This window comes from Melanostigma gelatinosum (genome assembly GCF_949748355.1).
Source record: "Melanostigma gelatinosum genome assembly, chromosome: 2".
Classification (NCBI taxonomy): Eukaryota; Metazoa; Chordata; class Actinopteri; order Perciformes; family Zoarcidae; genus Melanostigma; species Melanostigma gelatinosum.
In genome coordinates this window covers 17,190,167-17,218,062 of record NC_136635.1, presented here as the reverse complement: position 1 = coordinate 17,218,062, position 27,896 = coordinate 17,190,167, and the positions used below count along the sequence as shown (strand labels likewise).

At 43.5% G+C, this 27,896-nt stretch overlaps 1 protein-coding gene across 1 annotated transcript; it reads left to right on the top strand.

Moving 5' to 3' along the window:
• Window positions 1-206: 206 nt before the first annotated feature.
• Window positions 207-27,324, top strand: acsf3 (acyl-CoA synthetase family member 3). Its single transcript, XM_079295471.1, has 10 exons — window positions 207-235; window positions 843-1,648; window positions 4,617-4,772; window positions 8,137-8,291; window positions 8,466-8,611; window positions 12,261-12,358; window positions 12,656-12,782; window positions 23,193-23,327; window positions 23,681-23,792; window positions 25,858-27,324. The coding sequence occupies exons 2-10, from the start codon at window positions 926-928 to the stop codon at window positions 25,970-25,972; spliced, it is 1,767 nt and encodes a 588-aa protein (XP_079151597.1). The 5' UTR covers window positions 207-235; window positions 843-925; the 3' UTR covers window positions 25,973-27,324.
• Window positions 27,325-27,896: the final 572 nt, after the last annotated feature.

Sequence of the window (27,896 nt, the reverse complement as noted above, 5' to 3'; positions counted from 1 at the left end):
ACCTGCAGATATGTGTATTTAAAGTATTCCATGTTGTGGAATAAAAGCAAGTAAAACGTCACTAAAACAACAAAACACAATGTTCTTGGACAATTAAAAACAATGTTTTTAAAGTCAGTTGCAGTGTGTACAGAATTTACGAGGCAGGAACCATTGAAGCAAATCGTTTCATGTCGGAAGAGTAATGCTGTTGCACCGTCCTCCACTACAAGACGTACCGGGGCTTATGTTTATGGTAAGGTGAATATGAATGACAGTAGATGTTTGTGCAGAGGAACACAGGCATTACTTTAGAAATATTCATGTAGTATTTGCTGTAGAAAGGAGATTTTATTGTCCGTATTTTTCGCAGCTGTCCCGGGTCATTATCGGAGTTGTCTTCGGTCTGTCGCTGTCAGTTACATAATGTCAATATAACGTCAGCATTAAGCTTAACCTGCTGTAACGTTACTGAATCCGGTAACGTGACAATGACAAAAAGAACACCGAACGAATCAATAATAAAACTGGAACATTGTTTCACTTCATTTTAGTGGGCGCGGTTACACTTAATAACGTTACAATACTTGTTAAAAGTTTACACACAAGCTACCTTTTTACTATAACTACCGCATGTTCAAAGAAGATACTGAAAAATAGCTTAGGGTTTAGAAATACTTTTACTGCACACCATGTTTTTAAGTGATAGAATAAGCAATACATTGAAGCCATGTGTAGTGAGTTCGTGTTAAATGTGGTGGGAAAAGCGACTCTCACCTGGTCAAATTCAATAATACAGAGATAGATCAAACGTTGTGTGCTTGTTGATGAAACTAAGCCTTTATTTCCCTCCTAACTCTCAGATGTCGGATATAAGCAGTGTGCAAGAGGCTGAGGATGGAGCTGTCTGAAGGTTCTGACTCCAGAGGGTCTGAAAATCTCAAACATGCTGTCAGGACGCGTTGCTGCTGCCTGCCACTCTCTGAAGTGGACATTACCTCACTGGAAAGCCACTCTTTACAATACTTATAGCCCATCAAAGCCAGGGCAACGGCTACTGGGAACTGTGGTTCAAAGAGGGGCTCATAGATGGACTACAGCACCATCATCAAGGATCAACCAGAAGCCCGTGTTTATAAGAGCCCCAGCATTTGGAGATAAGCTTGCAATCATTGACAGCAGTGGCGGCCACAGCTACAAGCAGCTGTACCGCAGCAGCGTAGGTCTTGCAGGTAGAATCAGCACCGCCCTGAACTCTGAATTTGGGGGTCTGGAAGGGAAACGTGTATCCTTCCTGTGTGCTAATGATGCTTCCTATACAGTGGCACAGTGGGCCGCTTGGATGAGTGGAGGGACGGCAGTGCCGCTCTCCCGAAAACACCCTGAATCTGAGCTTGAGTACGTCATCTCTGACTCCCAGAGTTCACTGCTGGTGGCAGGGCATCCCTATGCTGAAACGCTTGAGCCGCTGGCACAGAGGCTGGGGCTGCCATGTCTGACACTGCCCTCTACTTCTAACCTGGGCACTTCAGAAGGGGCAAACGTCCAAGAGAAGGAGACGGGAGACGTCACGGACTGGGCTGATCGACCAGCTATGATCATCTACACCAGTGGTACCACAGGGAGACCCAAGGGAGTTCTACATACACACAGAGGCCTCCACGCCATGGTAAATGCTGCCTTCTAAACCATAATTGCATTGGAGACAAAGCAAGTTACTTTCCTTCTTAAATGTCTTCTTAAAACCCACTTTTTCTTGAAGATTCTGGCATTCAACAATGTTTCCTTTTTTGGGATTTGGTCTTCGGTAAGAGCAGATTGTACGCACACTCGAGAACACTTGAGTGCTGACATATTTGTAACAAAGCAAAGTCTTAAAACATGATTAAACACTTCAGCACTGAACGAGTGATATCATCCCATGCATCTTTTTCTTAGTTATTTAAAATCCTCTGCTGACACTAAATACGACGGCTGGTTTGGCGTTTACTTCCTGCAGAAGTAACACCACTTTCAAACTTTAGTTAGGATCTTCAGTCCGCTGCTTCACCCTCTTTCGACATTCGTTTGGGCATTCTTGACTTAATTCTCTCAACCTTTCTTTTTCAATGACGCACACAGCGTCTCATGCACTTTCAGGGCGACTGGCGGAGCGTTTCTCTGTGTTAATTAGGATCGACTGGCACACGCGCTTTCAGTTCACGAGGATGATGGAATTCATCATTGTAAGAATTAGTCTGTGGTTGAAGAACATGCCATGAAAGTGAAGTAGACTTACCTTTCTCAAGAAGAAATTTAAGAAATAGCTTCTGAAGATATTAGTGAATGAGCCCCACTGGCTTCTAGTTGGACTAATAAGACATGTCTATCAACAGTGAAAAAGGATTGGTTCAAAGCTCTGACATAGTGGATGCTACAGTTTGTGCTTATGGACTTAAAATAACGAGCAGTGTGTGTTGTGAGTCAACTCTTTGTATCTTTTAGATTATCCTAAGCCTTTACGGCAGATAAACGTGACACTGTTTCACAGTTTACCATAGTCTTTATGTAGTACTGTAAAATCATTAACCTAATTGATAACATCCCTGTCATTTTTAAATAATATTCAAAATAGTTTCTGTGTTGGTTAATATCAAATTCATTCAAGGGACGTTATTGAACTTATGTGTTTTCCAGATGTATTATATCCAATTAACTAACATACTGTGTTTGTAGTCATCAGGATATTTGGGGGCTCTGAATGCCTCCTTGATGGTGTGTTCAGGTGCTTTAGGAAGCTCAGACATCATTGACTTCAGAGTCAGAAATCAATTAATTTGACGCAATTGCTAAATTAACATGATCTTTTTCATGCTTTCCATGTTTGTTTTCTGAGTTTGATGTAGGCCTATTTAAAACATGACATTTGTTGTTTCACGTGGTGAAGTGACTAGCCATAGCTCCAATCATATATATCCACGTTATTTAGACATTTGACTCCCTGATTAGCCTCCTTCCTCTTGTGTTCCGCTCGAGCTTTCTGAATAATCACTAATTTATGCCATTAGAGATCTCCTGAAGATTTTTCTTTGAAGTGAAATTGACCTACATGTCCAATAGTGTGGAAAATGAAATCCATCTGAAAGAAGGCAGAGCTTCAAATGCCTCTGGTTGGCCCAGGGAAGTGAGTGAGCAGACGATTAAGTGAGTCTGTCTGTTTTCGTGGAGGGCAACAACATCAGGTTGTCAGAGTTCCTAGAAAGCTCCTCTGTCAGGTTAATGTGAATGAAGACTTGAAGCAAACTTGCAAGGAAAATAAATCTGCTGTATAACTTCCAAGTGTATGATCTGATCCCAAACTTCCACCGTTTTTGTTGTCTTTGACAATGTTTATACATCCACAAAATGTTCTCTCCCAGTGAATGTAAAAACAATACAATTAATTCATTTGCATTTACATTCAGAAGCATGCGGTAGACATTCTACTGGTCATGAACAAGGGACTATTATACTTTCTTACCTCAGTGAACAGAACACAATAACCAGGATACCTGGACAATGTAATGCAATTAATTATATCTCCAATGTACAAATTATAATTTTTTTTCTCAGCCTACTGCGACACACACATACTTATTGTGTTCCTCCATTATTTAATATTCACAGCCACAAACATAAAACTCTTTACGCAGACACAATTCCCCTGTATACTGCTCAGCAACAGCATCAGTGGTTTCAGCAGCACAAGAATGAAGTTCAATCTGTGGCCATGCCCTCCATAATCAAATCTAATGTTGGCAACTTAGGATAGGATAGAGGGGGTTGTTTGTTGCACAAGACATAATTGTTGTTTTGGAGCTACAGGTATATAAATATAATTTACTTTACTAGAAAAAAGTAGACGTTCATGTCCTTCATTCCTGAGGTCCAAACAGTCCTGAGGAGAAACAGTCCACCAATTCACCATTTACAACTCCGGCCTTGTATGACAACACTTAAAAGGTATTGCATAATAACAACTGGCTTCACAAACGTGACAAATCAAACACTCAAACAATCCATAGAGCCTAAAAGAACTGAGCCTATTTTGATGTATGTTTGTTCATTTTCTTCCAGGGGACGAGGGCGGTGACAGTAAAATAAACCGGGGAAAGAGGGTCACGGACTACGGACAAATAATCTCAATCTGAAAACTACTTTCTAAAAGGAAAGCGGTGCTGATTATCAAAAGTAACAACGTAAAACCCAAATCAATGACCACATTACAAGTCCAACTGATAAGTCACGCTACCAACCCCGGCACACAGGGATCGAACATAGAAAACACCACATCAACACACGCACACAGCTCGAACGCTGCCACGTGGAGTGTCAACAGGAGTCTCAGTAGAATAATAATGCAGTTAGATTATAATGATCTTGAGTTATTAATATGCTCTCCAACTGCAACCAAATTCACTGTTCGCAGCGGTTGTCAGAAGTCATTCTTGAAGCAGCAGGAAATGACTAATTAAGTTTTGAATACAGCAGTCTCGTAGGAAACGAGGTACAAAACCAACTTGACTGCACCACAAAATAGCAAGACCAATATCTGCAACTGGTTGAGGATGCTGACTCCCTCCCTTTCTTTCCTTCCCCTTCTTACACCCCCCCGCCAGGTCCAGTGTCTGGTTTCAGAGTGGGCGTGGTCCAAAGACGACGTCATCCTCCACACCTTGCCGCTCCACCATGTGCATGGCATCGTTAACAAGCTGCTGTGCCCGCTCTGGGTGGGCGCCACCTGCGTCATGCTGCCCGAATTCCAGTCTCAGAAGGTCTCAACTGCACTCCGTCTCCCTCTCTTTCTTGTTCTTACTCTTTCTCTCGATACATTACACCTTTTCACTAACACGCCTGAACAAAAGAGGCAGTTGTAAGGCTCGGGAGGTGACTATGAGAGCCAAGCAGTCATTGACAGCGAGGTATAGAAGTACTTCAGGTGTAGAAGTCCTGTGTGGACAAGGCGCTGCTGAGGTTAAAAAGACATTCAACATCAGTCCCTCTTTCACACACTTTATCGGTGTTTCCTTTTCCCTTTCCCCTTCCACTTTTCTTCTTCCTCCGTCCTCCTTTCTCCTCGCTTCATCTCATCTCTGCTTCTATCAGTCTCTCCTCCTCCTCCTCCTCCCTCTCTGACTGTCAGACTAAGTGTTTGGGGCTCAGTGATGAATTGCCTTGTGTGGCTTTGTATCTGACCAATGCCGACTCACGGCAGGGGCTTAAGCAGCAGATCAATCGATGAGCTGACATTGAAGGATGATGGTGCTTGTTTGGCCCTGAGAAGGGAGGGGAAGGTGTGTGTGTGTGTGTGTGTGTGTGTGTGTGTGTGTGTGTGTGTGTGTGTGTGTGTGTGTGTGTGTGTGTGTGTGTGTGTGTGTGTGTGTGTGTGTGTGTGTGTGTGTGTGTGTGTGTGTGTGTGTGTGTGGCTTTGAAACATATAGGGGTAAAGATGCACATGTTTTTGTTTGCATGTCAGGTCCTCTGCAGCTGCGGCAGTGAAGGTACATGGAAAGGAAAGGTGTTTAAAGGAACAACTGTCAACATGGGTATTGCTACACTGTTATATCAGTATTCAGCCGTTATCCCTGGCCTTGTGTACCAAATCACAAAACCCCTCCTCTCACCCTCAGAAAACAGCCTTTATTCTCCTCCTCCTGAAGTAACAGTACATTGATGAAGTGATCGATAGTCTGTCTCTTCTATCCCCTAAGATCTCTGAAGGGTAGCCCACGCAGCAGAGGCCGGCATTGATTTCTTTCTGATTTTGCGTGGAGATAGTGACAAACATTTTCAGTGCAGGAATTGTGATCCAGTAAAACGCACACACAGCATGTCTAGCATGACAGGAGCAGATGCTCTTCCTGGGGTTTCAACAGCACTGGTCAGATTGTTTTTGTTTATTGGAATCCCTACTCACTACTTCATCACAGCAACTCATGTTTTTGATTAACCATGAGGAAACAACTCATTAATTCATTTAAAAAGAAAACAAAAACAGGTCTTCACAGAGATATTTAACAGGAGGGAGGGATAATGCATCAGTTCATTGTGTTCTACCAGATAAAGGCATTTTATTTACGGACTGATGAGGTGCTACTTACAAACTCACATTTGCCGATTCTATAATTAAAAAATGTACAGAGTAATAGTTCATATATTGATGGTTTAGGTGGGAGAAGACGAGGGGACTCAGCACTTTTGTGTTTTGTCTCAAGTGATGACAATTTCTTTATGCAGTAGTCAATCTGTCTGTCGGTCTGTCCACCACTTTGGTCCTGACAGAAATATCTCAGCAGCTATTGGATGGATTCCCATGACATGTTATACAGCCATTCATGGCCGCCAGAGGATGAAGCCTACTGGTTTTGGTGATCCCTTCACTTCTTCTCTGGTACCAACAGCAGCGCAGTTTTAAGTTTTAATTCATCCAGTGAAATAGCTTATCAACTACTAGATCTACTGGCACAGCATTAGGTACAGACATTCATGATCCCCAGAGGGTAAACCCCATCGTCTTTAGTGATCCCCTGACTTTCCCTTGTCATCTATCGCCATCATTAGTTCAAAATCTATTTAATTTAATAAAAATCTGACCAAGTTTTCATACCTGCCAGTTGTGGATCGTCTGTGCGACGGACACTTCGCCGTTCAGCATCCAGTCCTTCCCGGGAAGAAGCAATTGTTTGGGAGTCCCATGTTGAGGCCCGAGTAGACCATAGAGTTGTTTAGGATGCAGGCCATGGTCCTCTCATCACATCCTGTCCCCGAGGTGGAGTTCAACTCTTTGATGGGCATACATTGCCTTCCTCTCCCCTCCAGACTGGACTTGGTGGAAGCGCTCCACTGCACTTGATACCAGCCAGAATGGTCAGGGCACACTCGGGATAATAATCCGTCTCTGCACCAAGTTCTATTCTGTATGTGTACAGGTGACCTGTGAACGCTCCACAATTTTTAGATTAACTAGTAATGATATTGTGAGATCACCTCAGCTGTATCTGTCTATCTAGTTCAGTTCTGTTTGTTTATTAGGGCCAGAGGAGGTGAGAGAAGTTAGATACATAATAGATTAGGGGAGTCTACAGCGAGGTGACTCAAAGGAGAAGTGGAAGGAAGAGTTTAGAAATGGCTGGCATATTAAGAAGGATATGGTGCTACGTAGGTGAGATGGATGAGGGGAGAGACTGCATCTCTCTGTGTGCAAGTATGTGTGTGAGAGAGAGAGAGAGAGAGAGAGAGGCAGCGATGCAGGAAATTAGGAAATGAGAGAGAAGGTAAGTGAATGTGAGATAGGAAGCAAAGGGTGGAGGAAAGAAAGAAAGACGAAGGGAAGCTGTGGAGTCAGAGATGAAGGTATGGAGTGAAAAAGAAGCACTTGGGGAATGGAGGTAGAATGAAAGCAGAAGAAGTGAGGATCAGTAGACTGAGAGGGGAGGGGAAGGGGAGACAGCAGGGGAGGAGCGTTTGTCTCCCAGGGGAGAGAAGCTGTCGTTCACCTTCGCTTAATTCATGATGTCGTCCCATCCTCCCATCGTCTACTGCGATGTACCCAGACTGTGTGTGTGTGTGTGAGGGATGAGACAGAGTGGGTGGGGCGGGGTGTGTAAAATAGCTTTGTCCTTGAACAAGTGAGTTTATGCGATATTTGAACAGTGTTTTTATATGAGCATGACAGTAGTTCACAATGTATGCTTATGCACATCAAAGCCTGTGTGTTTAAAGCAGCATGCTTGATGCAGCGGAAGATACGAGCGGCTCCTTGTGTAATGGTCAACAATCACATTTGTCAAAAGTAGCTGTACAGAAAGCCTTCTAACTGGCCGACATGCGGGCTCTGCCCTACGGCGCTCTGCTGCTTTCCTCCCTCTGACCTTTACAAATCTACAAATCTTTTTTCTTGATTTATTTTTAGCATGTTGACAGGTTTGATATGAGGCTACTGTCTGGACCTTACTTTGCCATTTACATCAAATAAAAGAACAAAACGGCACTTTTACATGTGCAAATGAGTCTGGATGTAATAATTTAGTCTGCATGTCCCCGTCCATTAGATACACTTCTTTCCTTTTCACCTTTCCTTACCTTTCCTTCCTCCCTATTCAGTTATATGTTCTCTCTCTCTCTGTCCCTCTGTCCCAGGTGTGGGAGATGCTGTTGAGCTCCAAGGCTCCCCTGGTTAATGTGTTCATGGCCGTGCCAACCATCTACTTTAAGCTGATCCAGTACTATGATCAGCACTTCACACAGCCTCACGTCAAGGACTTTGTCAAAGCAGTCTGCAAAGAGAGGATCAGGTACTGGCTGTGGGATCAATGACAGACAGCTTACTCATGGGTTAATATATATATATATATGCTACAAGCTCTCTCTCTCTCTCTCTCTCTCTCTCTCTCTCTCTCTCTCTCTCCCTCTCTCTCTCTCTCTCCCTCTCCCTCTCCCTCTCTCTCTCTCTCTCTCTCTCTCTCTAGGCTGATGGTTTCGGGCTCGGCTGCTCTCCCTCTTCCCACTCTGCAGCGCTGGGAGGAGATTACAGGACACACACTGCTGGAACGCTACGGCATGACAGAGATCGGCATGGCCCTGTCCAACCCTCTCAAGGGCTCACGCATCCCGGGTACACAAGCTTTACTGACTGGATACTCTTATACACCCACAAAAAACAATTTACCCTGTTACCCCGGTTTACAAATGAGATGCAACCGCAGTTAACGACAGTTAACTCAGAAACCACGCTGTTGGTGTGACCGCACACTTGGTGACTTTCCTCTTTGTTTATCACATATCTCTTCTGATCGTTGGCAGTTTTCTCTGCTGCGATGTCAGGTAAAACCCCATGATCCCAACGACGCCTCCCTCACGCATGCAGAAACAAAGGCAATGTCTGGAAATGAGGTCAGACTGGTGGCGGTTGCTTTCTTCTCACGTCTAGTCCTGTCCTCCCCCCTTTCTCTCCCTCCCCACCTTCTCCTACCCTTCCTGCTCCCCAGCCAACTCTTCCGCTTACAGGTAAAGCGAATTATCTGGATTGGGTGATCCAGTGTCTGCTGCTTTGTTGGGGAATTGTTTTGTTTGTTTGTCAGGTAATGTTCGGCATAAACCGAGCAGGCTTTGTTTGATCCCTCTCTGGTGATTATTAAGAATAGCTGTGGTTCTATTGATGTTTCCACTGCAGACTTTGTGGAAGATGTGTGTACGTTAGTGTGTGTGTGTGTGTGTGTGTGGGCATGCAGGCATGAGCTTGTGCCTGTTTGCGTCAGTGTGTTCTTGTCTTGTTTTTAAGTAGGTTAAAATGGATCAATAGCAACCACAGGAAACACTGTCAGAAGAGTAGTGGAGTCTCTTACACACACTTTCTTTTCTTTCTGCCAGCTGAGTAGCTCCTAATACACTTATTGACAGCAATTTTCTTCATATTTTTCTACGGTATTTAGGGCGTCTAATTGGCCCGATTCTGCTGTGTAGCCTACAGTTTTAGAGCATTCCAGAATAACAGCAGTGTGGCTTTCTAGGTCATATAGCCCTTGTTGACATGTATGTGTGTTAGATTAGTTCATCCGTGTTCGTTTCATTTCATAAGTTTCTCTCTCTGCTACCCTTTTTCATCTTTTTGATTCTTTTTCTTTAAACTTTTCAGCCTTTTCTTTTGGTCTTTTAACTGACATAGACAACAGAGATGGCGTCTCACCTTCCAGCCCTAAAGTGGTGTCTTCCTCCTGATGTCATCCAGCCAAAGCTTAGTGTCTTTCATTAACTTCTTGGAAGAATAACTGCAGAACAATCTTAGTCATTCCCTTCTCCACTCCACACAGACCTTTTCCCACAGAGCATGTAGCATTTATAACCTGCCCGTACTCTTCAAAATGGCACTCAATCTTGTTGAATCATGGAGACACGAATGCTACAAGATTTCTACAGCTCCTGAAAAAAATGATGATAGAGGAGGGCGTCGAGAGATTCCCTGAAAACGAAACACTTCAATTGATTTTGGACACGTCATTGAGGGAGACAAGTCTGTTTTTGTCATTTTGTAGACGGTGGTGTTTTTGCTAGACAGGGTGAAGAACTCGAGCAAGATTACTCTGTCTACTCCTCTCCACCCGATCAGAGGAAAAGACGACGAGAGGCTGAGAGATTTACCTTTTTTTGGGGGGTTTTGTAATATCTTATTTACCCAGTTCCCCTTCAGTATTATTTTAAAGGTTTTGTCCATCATTCCAATAGCTAATAACCTTAAACTCAACATGTTGATTTGGGAGATTTGGGAACGCGGCAGGATTGCTAAGAAGTCTGACGAGGTAAAAACACAAACGGTCAGACGATTAGATGGGTTTTAAACAACACTCGGCCAGCCCGACCACTGCCATGACGGAAAGATATGCGAGGAGTAGACCTGTCACAATAATTACTATATTGACTTATCATTTAATACATGGACATGACTCCCACAGCCTTTGTGTTTTCGGCTTGTCCACAGTTGTGGTGTGGAAACATTTAGGCTTTAAGCCAAATGAAAGAGCAGTGTTGTTGTTGTTGTTCGTCAACAAAGGTCACAACCATTTATAAACTGAGAGGCAGGATATTGGCTGGTAAGGAATGAATAACTCTGCATACTCCTGTGCCAAATGTTTCATACTTTTTCAAGTGCAATTTTTGTTAACAGCCCACAGTCTATTTTATTTATTGTTTTGGTTTTGTGGTTTAATTTAATTTTTGTTAATTTCTTTCATATATTTCAACATTTATTTTTCACATTCCAATTCAAATGTTTGAATATTAAGAATTTAAAGTTGATTGCTGTGTACTTGCAGTATTATGCTGTTATGTTATCATTATATCAGTGGAATAAAAGGTTCTTAAAATTACAATAATATAATTTATCACAATTATTTATGGGACAATAAATCAGCCAACAAATGTAGTTATCGTGGCAGGCAAAGAGGGGAGGAGGTTCCTGAAGCTATTTGAATGTCTTGTTCTGTGAATGTCCTCCTGGTCCACTGCGTCCTCCATACTGTCACTCTAATATCATAAGATAGCAGAGCCACCTCCAGTTTAGGTCTAAATGAACCATGTTCGCACTGCATACAGCGGTTCAGGATGCACCGATCATGATAACGTGGCTGGATTCAGCTTGTCTGACCTTCTGACTCAAGCTTGTTTGTCTAACTTAGAAACAGTTTCTAGTTACTTCTGTGGTCAGTTGGTTTTTCCCAGCTGGACTGAGAGCCAAGTGATGGTGTGTGATAGACATTGCCTATCAGGACTGGAGTGGATACGATCAATATGAAGTGAGAGAATCACTCTTTAATCAGGGCCTGACCTGCTCTTTATTGGGAGAGCAGTGGTCTGTGAAATGGCATAATGGCCTCAAGGAAGGCACGCTGCCACACACACACACACACACACACACACACACACACGGAGAGAAGACCACTGTATCCCCACTGCACTCTTTGCTATAATTACTTAACTGAGGAGTTCACACAAAGATGGAGGCTGCAGGTGGTGTCGGTACATGTGGGGATTTTCAATTTGTAAGACATTTTTTACACATTTCCTAATGATAGTTTCCTTAAACATTACTGCAGCTCACAGTTCTGAATAGTTTTGCCACTCAGTCCCTATTGTATTTCATAATTTGTCAGCTCAATTATAACATTTTTATGCAACTGTGCTGCAATAAAAAGCCTTGTGAAGCACTCAGCGGTAGTGTGGACTGAAGGGCTGAATTGTACTGTACAGTCAAAAACTGCAGAAGACGTAAAACAGTAGAGTATTACTGGCATTGTGAGAGTTCTATTGTGAGTTATGGGTTGACTTAATGCCATGGATGCTGCGGTTCACTGTCATTCTGAGACGACTCAGTACTTTTGATAGATCACAATGTGATGGAGTGTGTTCTGGGTCTGGCATCTGTTTGTAAGATGTCTCTTATTTGGTGTGATGTTGACGTAAACAGCTGCATCAGGCATTGCCCCAGAAATCCCCATTACTCGACAAGTCAACTGACTTGTGGCGACTGAGACGAATGGCTTAAAGTTTAGTGTTTTACAAGCTCAGCAAAGCATTTAGTGACCAGTTATGGCCTGCGGACGGAGGTTATTGCCTTCTGAAAGAGAGCACTCCCAGTGTGGTAGAAATCGTGCGCTCTGTGTCGATCACTGTTGGTGAGAAGTGTTCAACTTCTGTAAAAGCGACACAAATCAGCCCATCTTGCTTTCTTCCCTTTGTACTCATGTGTTTTTTGTGTGGTTTGTTGACAGGAGCCGTAGGGTTTCCACTTCCCAGTGTCCAAGTACGGATTGTCATGAATAACACAAGCAACACCACAATTGTGGAGGGCAACCACCGCGAGACTCGGGTAACAAATGAACTAACAATGTCTAAGCCGATTTATCTACAGACTGGATTAAAAACAGACAATGTGTCAAGAAGTGTCGCTGCTTATGAACAAACTCCATACTTTACTGTGAACGCCAGCTTGTTTATTTCCAATGGAAATACAGTCTGTTGCCTTCATAGCTTTGCATGTGGTTCAGCATGTATTGCCTTGCTGCTGCTGGCTATTGCATCAAGTGGATAGTGCACGCAACTCTTTTAAACCGTCTGTATCATTCATCTCGGCCTCTCCCTTTATCTCTGTGAAAATATATCGCAGGTACTTCCAGGTCTGGAGGGGAAAGAAGGGGAGCTCCTAGTTCGAGGTCCGTCTGTCTTTAAAGAGTACTGGAACAAACCCCAAGAGACCACAGAGTCTTTCACTGATGACGGCTGGTTCAAAACAGGTACCAAACCCACCTGTCTTCTTCCCCTTTCAATTAACTCACCCTTCAACGCTGTGCATGCCTACACACACACACACACACACACACACACACACACACACACACACACACACACACATACACACATTACCTTGGAGGGAGTGAAGTCTGCCACTAATTGTATCTACATGAGTTGTGCTGTCAGAGGGATTCACACAAAGAGGAAAGATGTCAAAAGATTTTTTCATCTTTGGTACAGACTGCACTTTCAGGGGCTTGATTTTAAACACTTTAAAATCCAGTCCAGTAGCCACACACACACACACACACACTCAGAAATTGAATGCGTGTTTGTGTGTGTGCACATGTGTGCATGCGCGCACACACACATATTTTGGGGGACTATGAGGGAGTGATAAATGGACTATGTGTGTTTTTGGTGCTGCAGGGCATTTTTCCTCCTAAGTGGTTGTGACTGCTCTGGGTCTTGAGAAACCAAGTAGTGCTCTCTCTCTCTTTCTCTCTCTTCCTTTAGTGTGTGTGTGGCACACAGGGAAGCTGTCATCTCTGTCTCTCTCTCCCTGCAGCCCAGAAATTCTCTCCCCCCCCCCCCCCCCCCAAAGGAGCACTGCAAAGCCACAGGGAGACGGGCGTTAGGTTTGCATGAGGGGAGGCTCGGGGACACAGAAGGGAGGGCAGAAGCGATTGGAGCTTTTGATTGTCGTGTAGACAACAGGAAATGAAAGGCCAGAGGCAAAAGTGTGAGGAACGAGCTGGAACTATGTGCGGGGCTTGGGTTGAGAGAGTCGGCTACAAAGGATTGCATGTAAGGTCCCAGAGAGTGTGGGCACGGTTAAGGTGAGGATGGAGAGCCGGTGATGATGGTGGTGGTGGTGGAGGACGAGGGGTTGGGGGGGATGAATAGAAGCAAGGATGGAGCAAGTGATGGAGAGCGATGCTGGGTGAGGCAGTGGGAGAGCAGGGCAGAGTGTGTTTAATTGGCTTTGCAGGCTGGAAGGACAGAGATCCAGAGCACAGCACGCTGCTGTCACACTCCATTACAGCCACTGGCCACATAATGAGAGCCGCGCAATCAGCTCCCCACAGACCAGTCCCTCAAGCCCCCCCCCCCCCACACACACACACACACACACCGTGGTCTGCTCAATAGGAATGTATCAAACACATTACTTATTCACCCACCTGCCTGTGTTCCTTGATGCCAACTTAAACGCACACATAGATGTGGAATGGGAGGTTTTTTTGTTCATCCAGGGTACCAAAAGACAAAGTTTACATTATTTGTGGTTTCGACAATGTTAGGTGGCAATTGAAGCGCTTGAGCTCATGGGTATTGTAGTATTAAGAGCCATCACAGAACATTTTTTTATAATTTTTTGAAATAAAGTTGTCGTAATTTAAACTGACTGGTGACCATAACGTTAACCTGTGGTTCTGTTGAGCATATTATTCAAAGAAAACTTTCAAATGTGAATTTACACACTGTCTCAAACCGCCATTCCAACTCTTGCTCCTCTTTTGTCACCTTCCCATCGAGCGTGCCGTCTCTCACTTTGTCTACATCCAGTGTTTGACCTCCATGTCATCGAGGAAAATGAACGGCGTTCGGCAGGAGACTGCTTTTCAGGGATCTGACTAAGATGTACTCTTTTTGCAGGCAAAATCGATGTCTTCCCTCGAAGTCCAAATAGGACGATAACGCAATAAGATACGCATAACATCTCATTCATCCACTAACGACACCAGAGTGAAGTGTTTGAGGAACTTCCCTGCCGTAAATTGTGCCTCCTAAGCACCATCTACTCTCAGGCGGCGATGCTCCATCAGTCTGCCAGTCAGGATTCGTATGCAGCCTGAGAGACTCGACTCTGGCCAAGAAGTGCCATTTATCAAACTAGCTTCTGGCCTGAGTGCAGTAGCAACAAGAGCTTTTCAAAAAGATAGTCCTCGAGGTTTAAAGTTATCCGATGGCTCTTTTGATATACTGTATCTGAGATCTACAGGACGAGCACAGTTATGGTCCAACAGAAGTAATGTACGGTGTTCGTCAGGTTATTTCCAGGTTTAGTATGAATTATTACAAAGATTGTTTAAAGGATATATTATGTAATGTATTCTCATTAAGGCGCCGCATACAATTTCCAGACCTTTATTGCAGCTTCAATCTTCAGTGAGATAATAGATTAGTTTCTGTTCAACTGTCGGTCAAATTTCAACAAAATTTCCAGAAAATCAACAAAAGAAATTGCAAATGATGTGTTTCCACCCACTACTGTTTTGCCATCATTAGCAATCAGGCGCTTCCTATTATCGCCGCTGTGAAACTGAAGCTTCAGTGGACGTCTAAGTCGCATGCTTCATGTACATCATTATTTATTCGCTGAGTCTGATTCCATTGTTTGATACATTTTCTTTGTATCAATACATCAACATTTCCACCTCAGCCAAGTGAAATAAACTTTGAATGCAACATTTCTCTGGCAGTTGCACTAAAAACGGGTTGATGGAAATAATGCACTTACTGTCGAGGAAAGTCATATTCCTCCCAGTTATCCAAAGCTGGATTAAATAGAGCATTTTGGGCTACTGCAGTCACAACCTGTCTGGTCAGCCAGCAGAACTGCATTTAGCTGAAATAAAAGCAAAAATGCTTTAAAATCCATCGCAGTTGAAAATGTCTTAAAAAAACCCCATTCTGTTTGCGATGTGTGGATGACACAAAGTGGAAGATGAAGTCTGAGAAGTAAATACAGCTTAGAGGGGAGACTGACAGGCCAATCGGAAGAGGAGACAAAGGGAAAGAGAATAAAGTGGAGCATAAGAAGTGGAGAGGAGCGTGAGAGTTTAGATCGATAAGTTCTCAGCTGGCCAGAGGTGTCTCCTCCAGTGCGAGCGGCTCCTGTGTAGCATGACTGGCAGCTCTATAGGCAAGCTGTCACCTTCTCCCGAGTGCTCTCTCTTTCCACTCATCTTTATGAACATCTCGGCACACATTGATCCCCTCTCGCCTTTTTTAAGCCCTCTTTTTGGTGCTCGTCCGTCTGCCGTCCAGAGCTGCAGACAGCGAGGGCTTTGGTTGTTGGATTTGATGCGCGCATGTAAATACTTCAAGTTGAGGGCAACAAAGGCGAGACACGAGCAAGAGATCAACTGAAATCGGTGTTGTAGGTTTGGCTTTAGTCGTAACCTTCCAACCAAGAGAGCCTGGTACTCCACCCGGAATGAATTATGATGTGCTGAAATAAACCATACATATATGTATGAATACATAAATGAATAAGGACTTGTGGGAAGAGCGGTAAGCTTAGGTATTAGTGATTTAGCGGAAGGTGTGTTTGTGTGTGTGTGTGTGTGTTAACCCTACCTTTTCTGGTGTTTAATTATTAATTTGATTAACTTGGAGAGACTTGCGCTCAGAATCAAAAAAGTTAACAAAGGGGATAAAAGGCGGTCACGTTCCCTCAGTTTTACACTCAATTGCTTTTACTCAACCTGCTTGTGTGAGCCAGTTCAATCCTGTAAGAGACACAATTGGCAGTAAATGTGGCAAAATATTATCTGGTGGAGGTTCTGTTGTTCTGCAACTAAAACCATTTCCACAAGTATTTTAGGAGCCTTATATTATGAACGCAAGTTGCTGCATTTCAGTCTGAACCAGACGTTTCATTTGACAAATCATAAAGGTTAAAACACATTCGATTGAGTGAGTGTGCGTGTGCGTGTCCTCTTCTTAACACATGTGTGTTGGTCTGTCTGTGTCTGCTTGTGTGTGGCTGATGTCAGCCCAGCTGTAAAGGTGAGCTTCAGGTCTGCAGGGTAATCTCTCCGCGGACAGACAGACAAACAGAAGTGTGGCTCATATCCTGCAGAGCCATCACTGGTCATTTGTGCATCGCTCTTTCGCTCCCAGCTGTGCTCTCCTCTTCCCTGCCTCCATCCCTCTCCGTGTTCCCAATGTCATATTTAACCTCAAGTCACTATGTGTCCTCCTTGCTCCAATGTCAGAGCTCCCTGTGGGATTCACAAACACCCCACGCTCGCAGCGCTATGTTCAAACCAGCCGCCCCTGTAATATTCACAGCCTAGGTGTCAACACACGGTGGTCCGATGTTTTATGAACACCAGTTGCAGGTATATGGAGTGAAACACTGCTTCATATGAGCCACTAAACTTCAGGAGTGTTTGGCAAACTGGTGAAGCAGCTGCCACTGTGTATTTGTCTGCAGAAAACCTCGGAAAATAAACTTTTGTGGTGGTAAAACTCGTAGTAATCTGAGTTTTAATATCTGGTTCGCTCGGTTCAGGCTGAACAATCGATGGCTGTTTTCTGGAAACCGAGGTGTTTTGGTCGCCTATCACGTTTGTGTGATTCAGTGCAGAGAAGGACCACGTAAACGGCAGTTAAGTAGTTTGCTTGATGAACATGGCAGATCTGAGACGGACATCAATCCTCAAGTTCAGCTTGTTATCTGCTGGTGGAGAGGCAACCCAGCAAGGAATATAATCAGCCACACGAATATAAAGCAATTCAAGCTCCCTTAATGGCATTATATTCAACAAATTAGTTCACTCATCCAAGTGCAAAGTGCTTTCTTGTTCGATATTAATTACAAAAGAAAAAGAGCCGTGACAAAAGTTAAGGATGATAAATAATGTCAGGGCTGAGATTTCACTGCTTGGCTGTCTGTTATTTATCCTCATTAACTCTTCCATCTCGGCATCGGGGCTTTAATGTGGAACATTAATATTCATATATGCTAAGTGTTTACAGTCACTCTGAGAAGAGACACAACTCTGATCTAGACCTCTCGCATCTCTGTGCCGATAAGGTTCGCCTCTCCACAGTGATGATGGAGGACGCTGGGTGTGAGAGTTTAGGTCCTGCCCAACGTGGTGAAAGACTGTGACTCCACTTGTGCCTTCTCGCCTCCTCATCGCGGCTCACTTTAAGCACTTAAGTGATCCTAGTGCCGTGACATGTATAATAAACACATGGCTGATGAATTGTACCTCTGAAAAGGAATAACACTCTTCACTGAAGCGATTCAATGGGGTTTGAACATTATTTTAGCAGGTGTGTGCAGAGATGGTGTACAGAAGACTTCACTGTAGCCTAAATGCACTTATTAATTGAACTACAAAGCTGCACTCAGTAGAGTGCAGAGCTTCGCCAGGTGTGTCAGCAATGACCACTGCTGTAGTGTTTTGAATGAATATAACCGACAATTGGTTCGCCCTCCGTCTACTGCAAGTGTATCAGACGTCTCACACGACAGATACGCTGTGATTTTTATCCAAATAACGCCGCTGTGACGTTTTACCAGATGTAACGGAGTCACTGGTGTCTAAGAAAATATCACGGTGTCACGGCGTACATTGTTGTTAGTAGTAGTAGTAGTAGTAGTGGTAGTAGTATAAATATCAGTTATAATGACCCTTAATGGAATAAGAACAGCATTATAAACCTGATTTTGTTTTTTTAAAGCAGCACTATAGCATGTTGAATTTACTACAAAATGAAAAATAACATCAGCTTTGAGCTTTCAGAATAATGTCCAATGAGGATAAACAATTTTGTGTATATATTGCAACAACAGCGCAGACGGACTTCTCTTGTCTGTAACTCTTACACACACTCACTTATGCAAATTCTTTCAACACCATAGATACATTTACACAGCACTGTCAACTTTAATAACGCAGCATACATTACAAACCCAGTGTGCCAATATGTCTTTGTTTATTTGTACAGTGTAGTAGCCCAAATGTATTAAATTCTTTATATTTTTAACCATCCAACCAGTGTCTAGAATTAGATTTTTTTCAGCCAGACCCGGTACCCATGGATCAAAGTTTCTGTTGCAGTCTGATTTTGAGTGTGCGCGACAGTACGTCAAAGCCAGAATGAGACGATAATGTGAATCTGGATCATTGGTTTCATTTGATGATGCCTAGTGTGCACTTTAAAGCAGGCTATACATGCCAGCCACATCTCCAGGGTGGAGTGGGGGTGTGCACATGGTGGTGAGATCAAGGTCAGACTCAAATCACAAACCGTTACAAATACTCCCACATCAGTTATTTATTGCTGTTACGGGTTACCGCTTGAAGGTCCTGAAAACCTAATAGATGACTTCTGTCACCTCCACGAAAAACAAACAATGTTTTTGTGGGATTTCAGTTGCCTCTCTCTTTCCCCAAACACCTCCAGCAGCAGCGCTGGTGGCACACAGGCTGAAGTGTTTGTGTGATGTTGACCTTTGTCATATGTCACACGCTGCCCTTTTCTTTCACACGCTTTGTCTCGGCAAAGAACCCCGTCCAGACTGTGTCGTTTTGAATAGTCGACCGAGACCTCTTCAATTACATTTTTTTTTATGCCACGGCACATGTGTGCACTCCGTCAGAAATCAATTGATGACAGCATTGAGTTATTTGTGGAAAGCCTGGAAAATACCCCATAGCTATTTCTGAATTGTTTCGAATCATACTTCACATTTTTCTGAGGCAACATAAATGGCACCATCAATGTGGAGGCCCCATGCGGCTTCCCTGCCAGCTCTGAGAGTCTGATGAGTGGGTGCTGAGGGAGAAAGGCAAACAGTTAGTTTGATGGGTAAAGAGCCAACAGCCTGGTGCAGCCAGAGGGATCCTACCTGATAACATGTGGTCAGGAAGCGAAATATCAAATAGACGTTGCATGATCAAAATTGTGTTGAATAAATTGTGTTTAGAAATGTGATTATATATTACTTTCCAGGTACAGGAAAATATGATATTTGTGTTTTCTGCGGTGTGGAGGCCACGTGTTTTAAGATGTGCGTTGCTGTTACGTCTTCGGGGTGACCTCGTCCCCTCTCACGGCAGCAGATTCATATTTCTCCTCTTCCCTCTCGTTCAATGTAATAGGCTTGGTTTACCATTGAAATTGTCAAGAATGACACCGCTGTCGTCTTGTTTGAGTAACCAAAAAGATGTCGGCAGGACTGATGGACAATCACAAGAGTTCTGCTAAGATGTTAAAATGTCACGCTCTCACAAAATTGCCTCTGAAGGCAATTTTGTTGGAGCGCAAAACTGTCTGTGGCTAGAATTTGAAACGCTGTTTATAACACACTTCTCTGCACAATGTTGTTTTTCCTGTTAAGAAAATGATAATTAATGACTTTGAATAATTTAGTGTTCATTTTAAGAAATCTGAATTACGCTGTAACAGGATGCTGTTTTCTGCAGAGCCAGCTGATATCATTTTCTTCTTCTCTGAAAGGCATGATGGAAGTTTCCTCTGCCCTCCATCCTCCAGTTAAAGTCTTGAACTGTTTTTATTTCTTTCTTTTTTCCTACTCTGTGTGCCTTCACTTTCTTTAATGCCTCAGAATGAGATGAAAGCCCAGTGCAATTAGGCTTCTTATCGTTTTAATTAAGAAAGCCATTCGGCCATATCTGCCTCCGACGCCATAACACATAATGGCAGAGTCTCTGATGCCTGAAGTAGTGTTTGTGTGCGTATGTGTGTGTCTATGCATGTACCATGTGTGCACATACAGTATGAATGTGTACAAGCGTGTGTGTATGTGTGCGTCCTTGTAACACAGTTCCCAACAATCTCTCTCCCGCCCTTCTTCCCTCTCTTATCAGTCTGTGTTCTCCAATCACTATTCCCACTTGTGACTCTCTCCAAACGTGCCGGTCTTTCCCTGGTTATTTCCTCCTCCTCAAAGAGACAAGGTTAAAGACTCCCGTATAAGTACTTCAAACTCAATTCAAGTATGTTGTCTGAGTGCTTCCTTTCAACCCTATTGTCAAACATTGCCTCATTAATGCTGTTTCCTTCCCCTTTACGCTTAAACATTTTTCAGGCAACTGGACAAATGTGATGGTAATTGTATTCGTTTCAGATAAAGCATACACACACACGGGACACACTATAAACTGCCATTTCCCCCCCATCTCTACATGCATAAGACGAGAGAGAGCTTCATAGCTGTAACCAAATTATTCCTACAGTTTGTCTTCTCCCCCCCCCCTCCTCTCATCCAGAGGAGGAGAATTGGGGAAACTGTGACTACTGTTAGTGATGTTAACACCCAACCAAGCTTCTCCACTCCCTCCCTCCCTTCTCCCTCTCCTCCCCTGTTACCCCGGCCTATCAGTGCGGAGCAGTGGTCTGTGAAGAAATTCCCAATATCTAAATTTACACACTGTATCAATCTTGTTTAATAGACTGGAAAGCTTATAGCCGGCATTGAAAGCCGGCAGAGAGGGCAGCGGTGATAAATTGTCGGTGTGCAGGCGACAGCCGCCCGTGATGTATAATGAAATATTTATGATTTATCCCAGCTAATAAACTGAAATGAAGTGCGTGATGTATGGGAACAGATGGGCCCTCTATTGATGCTGAAGCAGAGAGGCAAGAGGGGGAAGAAGAGACGGTGAAGATAGGTGGAGGGAAGGAAACGCGAGATGTGATGAGAGATAGTGAGAAAAAAATGGAGGGCAAGGATGGAACCAAAGAAAATCATTTTTTTTTTAAACATAGTTGTGTGTGTTTGGCTGACACTGAGAAAGTGGACAAAAATGTAAGATAGATAGATGCATACGGGGGTTAGACTAGAGAACGTGAAATGAGATTAAATGATGAAGTAGAGGACTGACGGAAGATGGCAGTGAACACAGACCACCATCAACATATCATTGTTCTCCTAACATGCTTCATTGTGTTGATTCAAAGTGAGGCAGGGCCGGTCCTTTCTCTTAATGATTCCATATTTCAGGTGTGGACTTTTTCCTGCTGTAGTGTCTGCAAACGCGCACAGCTTAACCTGGTGGAAATGCTCCGCAGGGCCGTGTCCAGGATTTTTTAAATGCTGAAGGAATGAGTGCAAAGTCTCCTCCGTGCAGCCCCAACCCTCATAATTCATAAAGGAATAGTCCAACATTTTGGGAAATGCATTACTTAGGTGAGATAATATTTTATTAACAATAGTATTTTTCATTAATTTATTGCATTTCATATGTTAATTTAATTAATAAATATGTATATATATTTATGTTAATGTTTCTCCACAATGGCAGGTATTGAATTCTGGTGGGTAAATTATTTATTGTTTATTTTCATTTATTTTAAATTATTGTTCGGTATAAAAAAGGAAACCGTATGTCTGAAGAGGGTCTGTAACCAAAATATTGTTTCTAGAATTAAATAAATGTGCAGATTTTAAAATGTTTTATTTGCAGTATAATATCTGTGTAGAAAAATTATAGAGAATATATTAATAAAAACAAATATCACAATTAGCCTTAAAAGTAAAAAACATGTTATTTGTGTGCAGTTGTGGAATATAACTTCCTCCTCATCTATTCAGCAGATAAATTGTCCTCAGTTGTGTTGTAGCTACAGCCGCGGCCCCCATCCCTGACCTTTGGTGGCCTCTCAGTCCACCCCCTATTCAACCCTCCAACCTTAACTACACTCCGCTTAACCTCATCACAGCATCACACACACACACACACACACACACACACACACCTATTCCCTCCTCGGTCCCAGCTGTGGACGTACCACCTGTAATAATCCAAACGGACTCCTTCCTGTACCTGCTTTTCCACTCTCCACTCTTTTCCTCCTCTGTCCATTTTTCTCCCCCTCTGTCTCTCTCCACTCATCCATACTGACCCATTTCCTCTGCTCGTCATCCCCAGGCCCAGCTGAGCCCCTCATCCCACATACTGTACTCATCCTCCCCCACACCTGTCCCCCAGACACCGTGTGTGTGTGTGTGTGTGTGTGTGTGTGTGTGTGTGTGTGTGTGTGTGTGTGTGTGTGTGTGTGTGTGTGTGTGTGTGTGTGTGTGTGTGTGTGTGTGTGAGGATGTGAGGGGATCTTACAAACACTCCTCCATCCACTGCAGTCTGACCCTCTCTGTCTCAAACACACATGCATACTTACACACACAGCTTGTATACAACCAAATTTACAAACACAAATATATGCTCTACAAAAATTCAGAGAAAATGTTAAAATGCTGCTGACTCAATCAATTCAGTTTTGCGAGATTTTTGTTAATTTTTAGCAATGCTAGCCGCATGAAATATATGACAACTATCGGATGGATCACCGTTCATATTTATACATCCCTGACTTTTCCTGTAGCGCCACCAGTAGGTGGTTTTACCCATTGTCAGCACATTATCATGCTGACATCAGCATTTCGCTCAAAGCACCATTGTGTCGACGTAAAGCCTGCAGGCCCTTAGTTTGTTTACAAATGCAAAATAAATTACATTAATTACAACCATTGACTTCTTTCTCTTTTTTTTTCTTCTTTTTTTTCCTCTATATGTCCTTTTTCTAATCTGCTTTATTCTTCATTTGTACTGCCTCTCTCCTCGTATGGTCGTGTCTTTCAGGAGACACTGCGGTCTACAAAGACGGTGTGTATTGGATTAGGGGCCGCACCAGTGTTGACATCATCAAGAGTGGCGGCTACAAGATCAGTGCACTCGAGGTGGAGCGTCACCTACTGGCTCATCCAGACATCATTGGTAAGAGCGCTCTACAGATTTAGTGACTTATAGGACTTGTAGCCCTTTGAATGGAGTTTTTCATGACTAAACAGTGGAATCTTCTGGACTGTTCCCTAAAATGAATAGATTTATCTCGAAAAAGGAATACAATTCCTACACTGGCCTTCTGATGTGCATGTAAACACCCTCCACTTAAACGTTAGTCAGCTCCTTTAACCCCAGTTATTATTCCCTTTTAAAATCAATGTGCTGAAGCACAGAGCCGACACAGTGGCAACGTCCTAATACTCGCGCGCTGCACTGCGAGATGATCGAACTCAAGCAGTTGAAACTCAACAACATGTCTGCCTGTGTGATTTCTAACCTTGCAGATGTGGCTGTGATCGGGGCCCCAGATGCCACATGGGGCCAGAAAGTCACTGCAGTGGTGCAGCTGAGGAATGGGCAGACTATGACCCTGCCAGAGTTGAAGACCTGGGCAAGGTACTGTGACTTTCAGCTCGATCATCTCTCTTTAGTAGACACTGCCTGTTGGTTAGTTATTGTGTGTACTGAATGCATGGCACAGTTTGATAATAGATTATTAACGATGAACTATTGCTCACAGACACTAAAGTGTGGAAGAAGCTTGTAAACACAGAGGTATAAACCTGCATCTTTCTGTCTAAGGTTGTCTTTAGATAGACAACAGCATTGCATGGAAAAACACAACCCCTTCATTCGTTTCCAGCAACGAAAATGCAGGCTCAGCAAAAACGTTGAACCCGCCTCAAGTATTATAACATTTGCGATAGCAGGTGGTCTCCAAACCGTACCACCAGTGGGGACTGTGACCTGAATAACTTACAGCCAATCCACCATCCTGAATCCACAAACACAAAGAGAGCACCATATCCCGTTATTACAAAGGAGGGCCGACCCTGTCTTGGTTAAATCTTATTAACGCCGATTCAAGAACACAATTTCCACAGCTCTTTGTCAGTCTTGTGGTAAACAAATGAAGGCTCCTAATGCAGACTCGACAGTTGAGCACACACATCCCCAGCGACCGGCCCTGCAGTCTGCAGATCAATATGAAGGGATGTGAGAGAAAGAGAGGCCAGAGATGGACTAATGAGGGGAGCTGAAGGAAAGACAGACAGACGAGGAAAAAAAGGAGGAGGAAGGGAACAAATGGTTGTTACGAACGTGCAAACTGATTTTCTTTTTCTGCCCTTTCTAAATGTCAGGAGAGTTTATTTTGTCTAACGCAGACAGTTGGCGGTGACATGCAGCCCTTTGCTTTGGAGCGACTGAAGGCACAAACACTCCTCATCTTTTTCCATTTCCTTCTCTTTTACTCACCCATTATATCATTTTTGTCTCATTCATTCTTCCACTTATTTCTTCCCTTTCCCACCATCTGTTTATGTCCACTACGCTATATCTCTACTACCCACCTCTGCCATTTATTCACAGCTCTGAAGTGTGTGTGTGTGTGTGTCTGTCGGTCACGGCTGTGAGCCCCATATGGTGTGGGGGTTTTAGATCCTACTGCTGTGACCTGCTGGTCCAGCATGGTGGCTTACTACTGCTGCTTGTGACCCAGGTTAACACACACACACACACACACAGTGTTTGCAGCCAGGGGTGCAGCCAGCGGACAGGCAGTGCCAGCACACGGTCCACTGCTGAGGCCAGGGTGCAGGGCAGAGAGAGAGAGAGGGAGGGAGATAAAATGAGACATAAACAAGTAGATGGATGCTCACTCTTCAGTGCCCTGGCTTCAGCTGTCAGTCTGAATCTCTATCACACCCTCTGCGCCCCGCACTGCCTTGGACACACACACACACACACGGGCACACACACAGGCACACTGGCCGGGAGAAATTGGTGACACGAGCGAGCCCCATTACAGAGATGTGTATGTATGCACATGTACTCGCTCACACTTTACTCACTGAGTCAGAGAGACGGAGACATCTGCTGAAAGGAGTGTTTGATGGCAGCGGTATGAGTCATTATGCTCACTCGCAGCACAAGCATGCACACAGGAACACACACTCGCGCACAAACAAACAAACAAACTAGGTTAGAAGATAATAGAAAAGCTCCAGGCTTCAAGACTTGACGTAACAACCGTGCACTTGGAAGCGAAAAAATAAAACACTTTTAATTATCCCGGCCTTCTGTTTTTCTTTTTATTCTTTCTCTTTTTTTTTTTTTTCATCTCACAGTGATTATATTGTTTTGTACGAGAAGGGAATTGTCTGTCTGGAAGGCGAATTGGGGATATTAGGGAGGAGAGCTGTAGAGTGTATGAAGGACATTTCTTTTCTTATCTCGACTACTCTGCCACAGGGCTAGCCTTTGTTTTGCAATTGTTTTCTTTCTTCTTCTTTTTTTTTTTTCTTTGTTGTTGCAGATGCGTGCGTGTGCATATTCCCATCCTTGTGTGCACATTGATCAGTGTTGTTCTCGTCGTGGTGAATGCCCGTCTGTGTTTATCTTCCTTTCTGCAGTAAACAGTCGTCAGTGTATTAACATGTTATTGACGTGTTTATTGCAGGGAGCACATGGCACCCTACACCATCCCCACAGGCCTGGTGCTGGTGGAGGAGGTGCCAAGGAATCAGATGGGCAAAGTCAACAAGAAGGACCTCCTGCGACACTTCTTCCCGTGACTGGATCGCCTCAACATGTATCGTCAACATAGATGTTCCTGGTGAAAAACTGCAGATGTACGCGACTTCCCGGCTGTCCTTAGATCAGACAAGTTTACAGAGGAAATACGATGCAATGGAAAAAAAACACCTCGTGGAAAATGACTTGACCTCTGAGGTAACTTAATCACAACTATGAACACGGCTACAAAGGTAATTCTATTACATTGATTGCCACTTATGTCAAGCGTTGTTTATCAGTCACTGTGCAAGAGAGGTCTGGAAATCATCTCTTTGATACGTGATTTATTGAGGCAGTATGAAACGGAACGCCACCAAGAGGACACAAATGTCTGCATCGCAACTAGTCCAAATGATCTGAAGTGGCATCCACGATAGATGGTGGTGGTCAAAGTGGTTCCAATTTACACTAACAAATATGGATGTGACAGACATATAATATAATATCTAAGATGTTGTCAAGTACTGTTGATTGGTATGCAACCTAAAATGACCCACTTTTGTAGGGTTTGTAATCGTAGTGATGTCTCAGTATGGGTGCAGTTTCTTGATTTCTTGTATACTAACTACAAAAATAGTGTACGATAAAGATGAATATATAGTGCATTAGTATGTAGTATAGAACTGGGACTTAAATGTGATATACTTACATCAAAGTCAGTATACCTGTTTATGAAATGTCTGCACTCAGAGGAGCTGTTCAATCTGCCTTCTTCATGTTCGACACTGATACCGATATGGCAACCTCGAGTATCTGCCGATACCGATCCAATGCGGCCTCTTCCCCCTCTATTAAACAACTGAGCTGTTCATGAGACATTAGTATGGATGCACTTTGCCTAACCTAGCCATCTAAAAAAAGCATCATGCTTAAACTGTGAAAGAAATATTCTCTTATTTAAACGTTTAGCAGCATTTTGGATTAGTCGGCACCATTCAAACATTCAAAATTAAATTTAAAGTGCACTTTTCTGTAAAAGACATAAGTGTAGTGCAAAATACTTGATATAACTCAACACTCAATGTGGCCTATACCTCAATGACAGTTCTTGACATATAGTTGAGGCAAATGGATCGTATCTGATTCTACTTTCTTTTTCTGGTATCCGATTCAGTGATTTTGGAGCGATCCCAATACTGAGCATTGGATCGACGTGTCCTTTCCATCAACCAGATGTTCAACTGTTCGAATACAATTTGCTAGAACGCAGCGGTACCTATTGGTGAAGAGTGCTTTCAGCACTCATTTTGGTGTATTCTGATATTATTGGTGAAAATGGTTTGATCAGAGAATACTAATGGTCACATCTTGTGGTAGAGTGATAAAACACTGTTAGTGTGAGCATTGTACACACGCTGGTGCACTTGAAATAACATGTTTATCTGAAAAGTAAACAAAAATGTACAAAATAGAAATGAAAAAGTGTTTTGCACTTATTTGTGTGTGTGTGTGTGTGTGTGTGTGTGTGTGTGTGCGTGTGTGTGTGCGTGCGTGTGCGTGCAGCTGTGGTTACACAGGTGTGATGAGAGCCTGAAGGCGGCTTCTCTAGCAAGGCACAACACCACAGCTGGACGCCCCGCACTCCATCTGACTAACCCTCTCGCTCCGCTCGCCTCTCATCCTTTCTCATCACCATTTCTCCAACACTTCACCTCTTCTGTCTTCATCACAAGCCAAAACAGATTGCAGCAGCATCGGGACCAACTTGACTGTGAAGACTCCTTTTGAATGAACCCTGGCGCGCTGCCAGAATAGGCAGAGTGCGTGTGAGGAGACGTAAGAAAAGGCACAGAGACGAGCAAACGCATGAAGTGGAACTGTGAGAGAAATTGAAGCCTTAACAAGAGCTGGCTCAAGAGAGTTGATAGAAGAGAGGCGGATGACAGAAATGAAGATGTAGAAGAAAGTCAGTGTAGGATATTG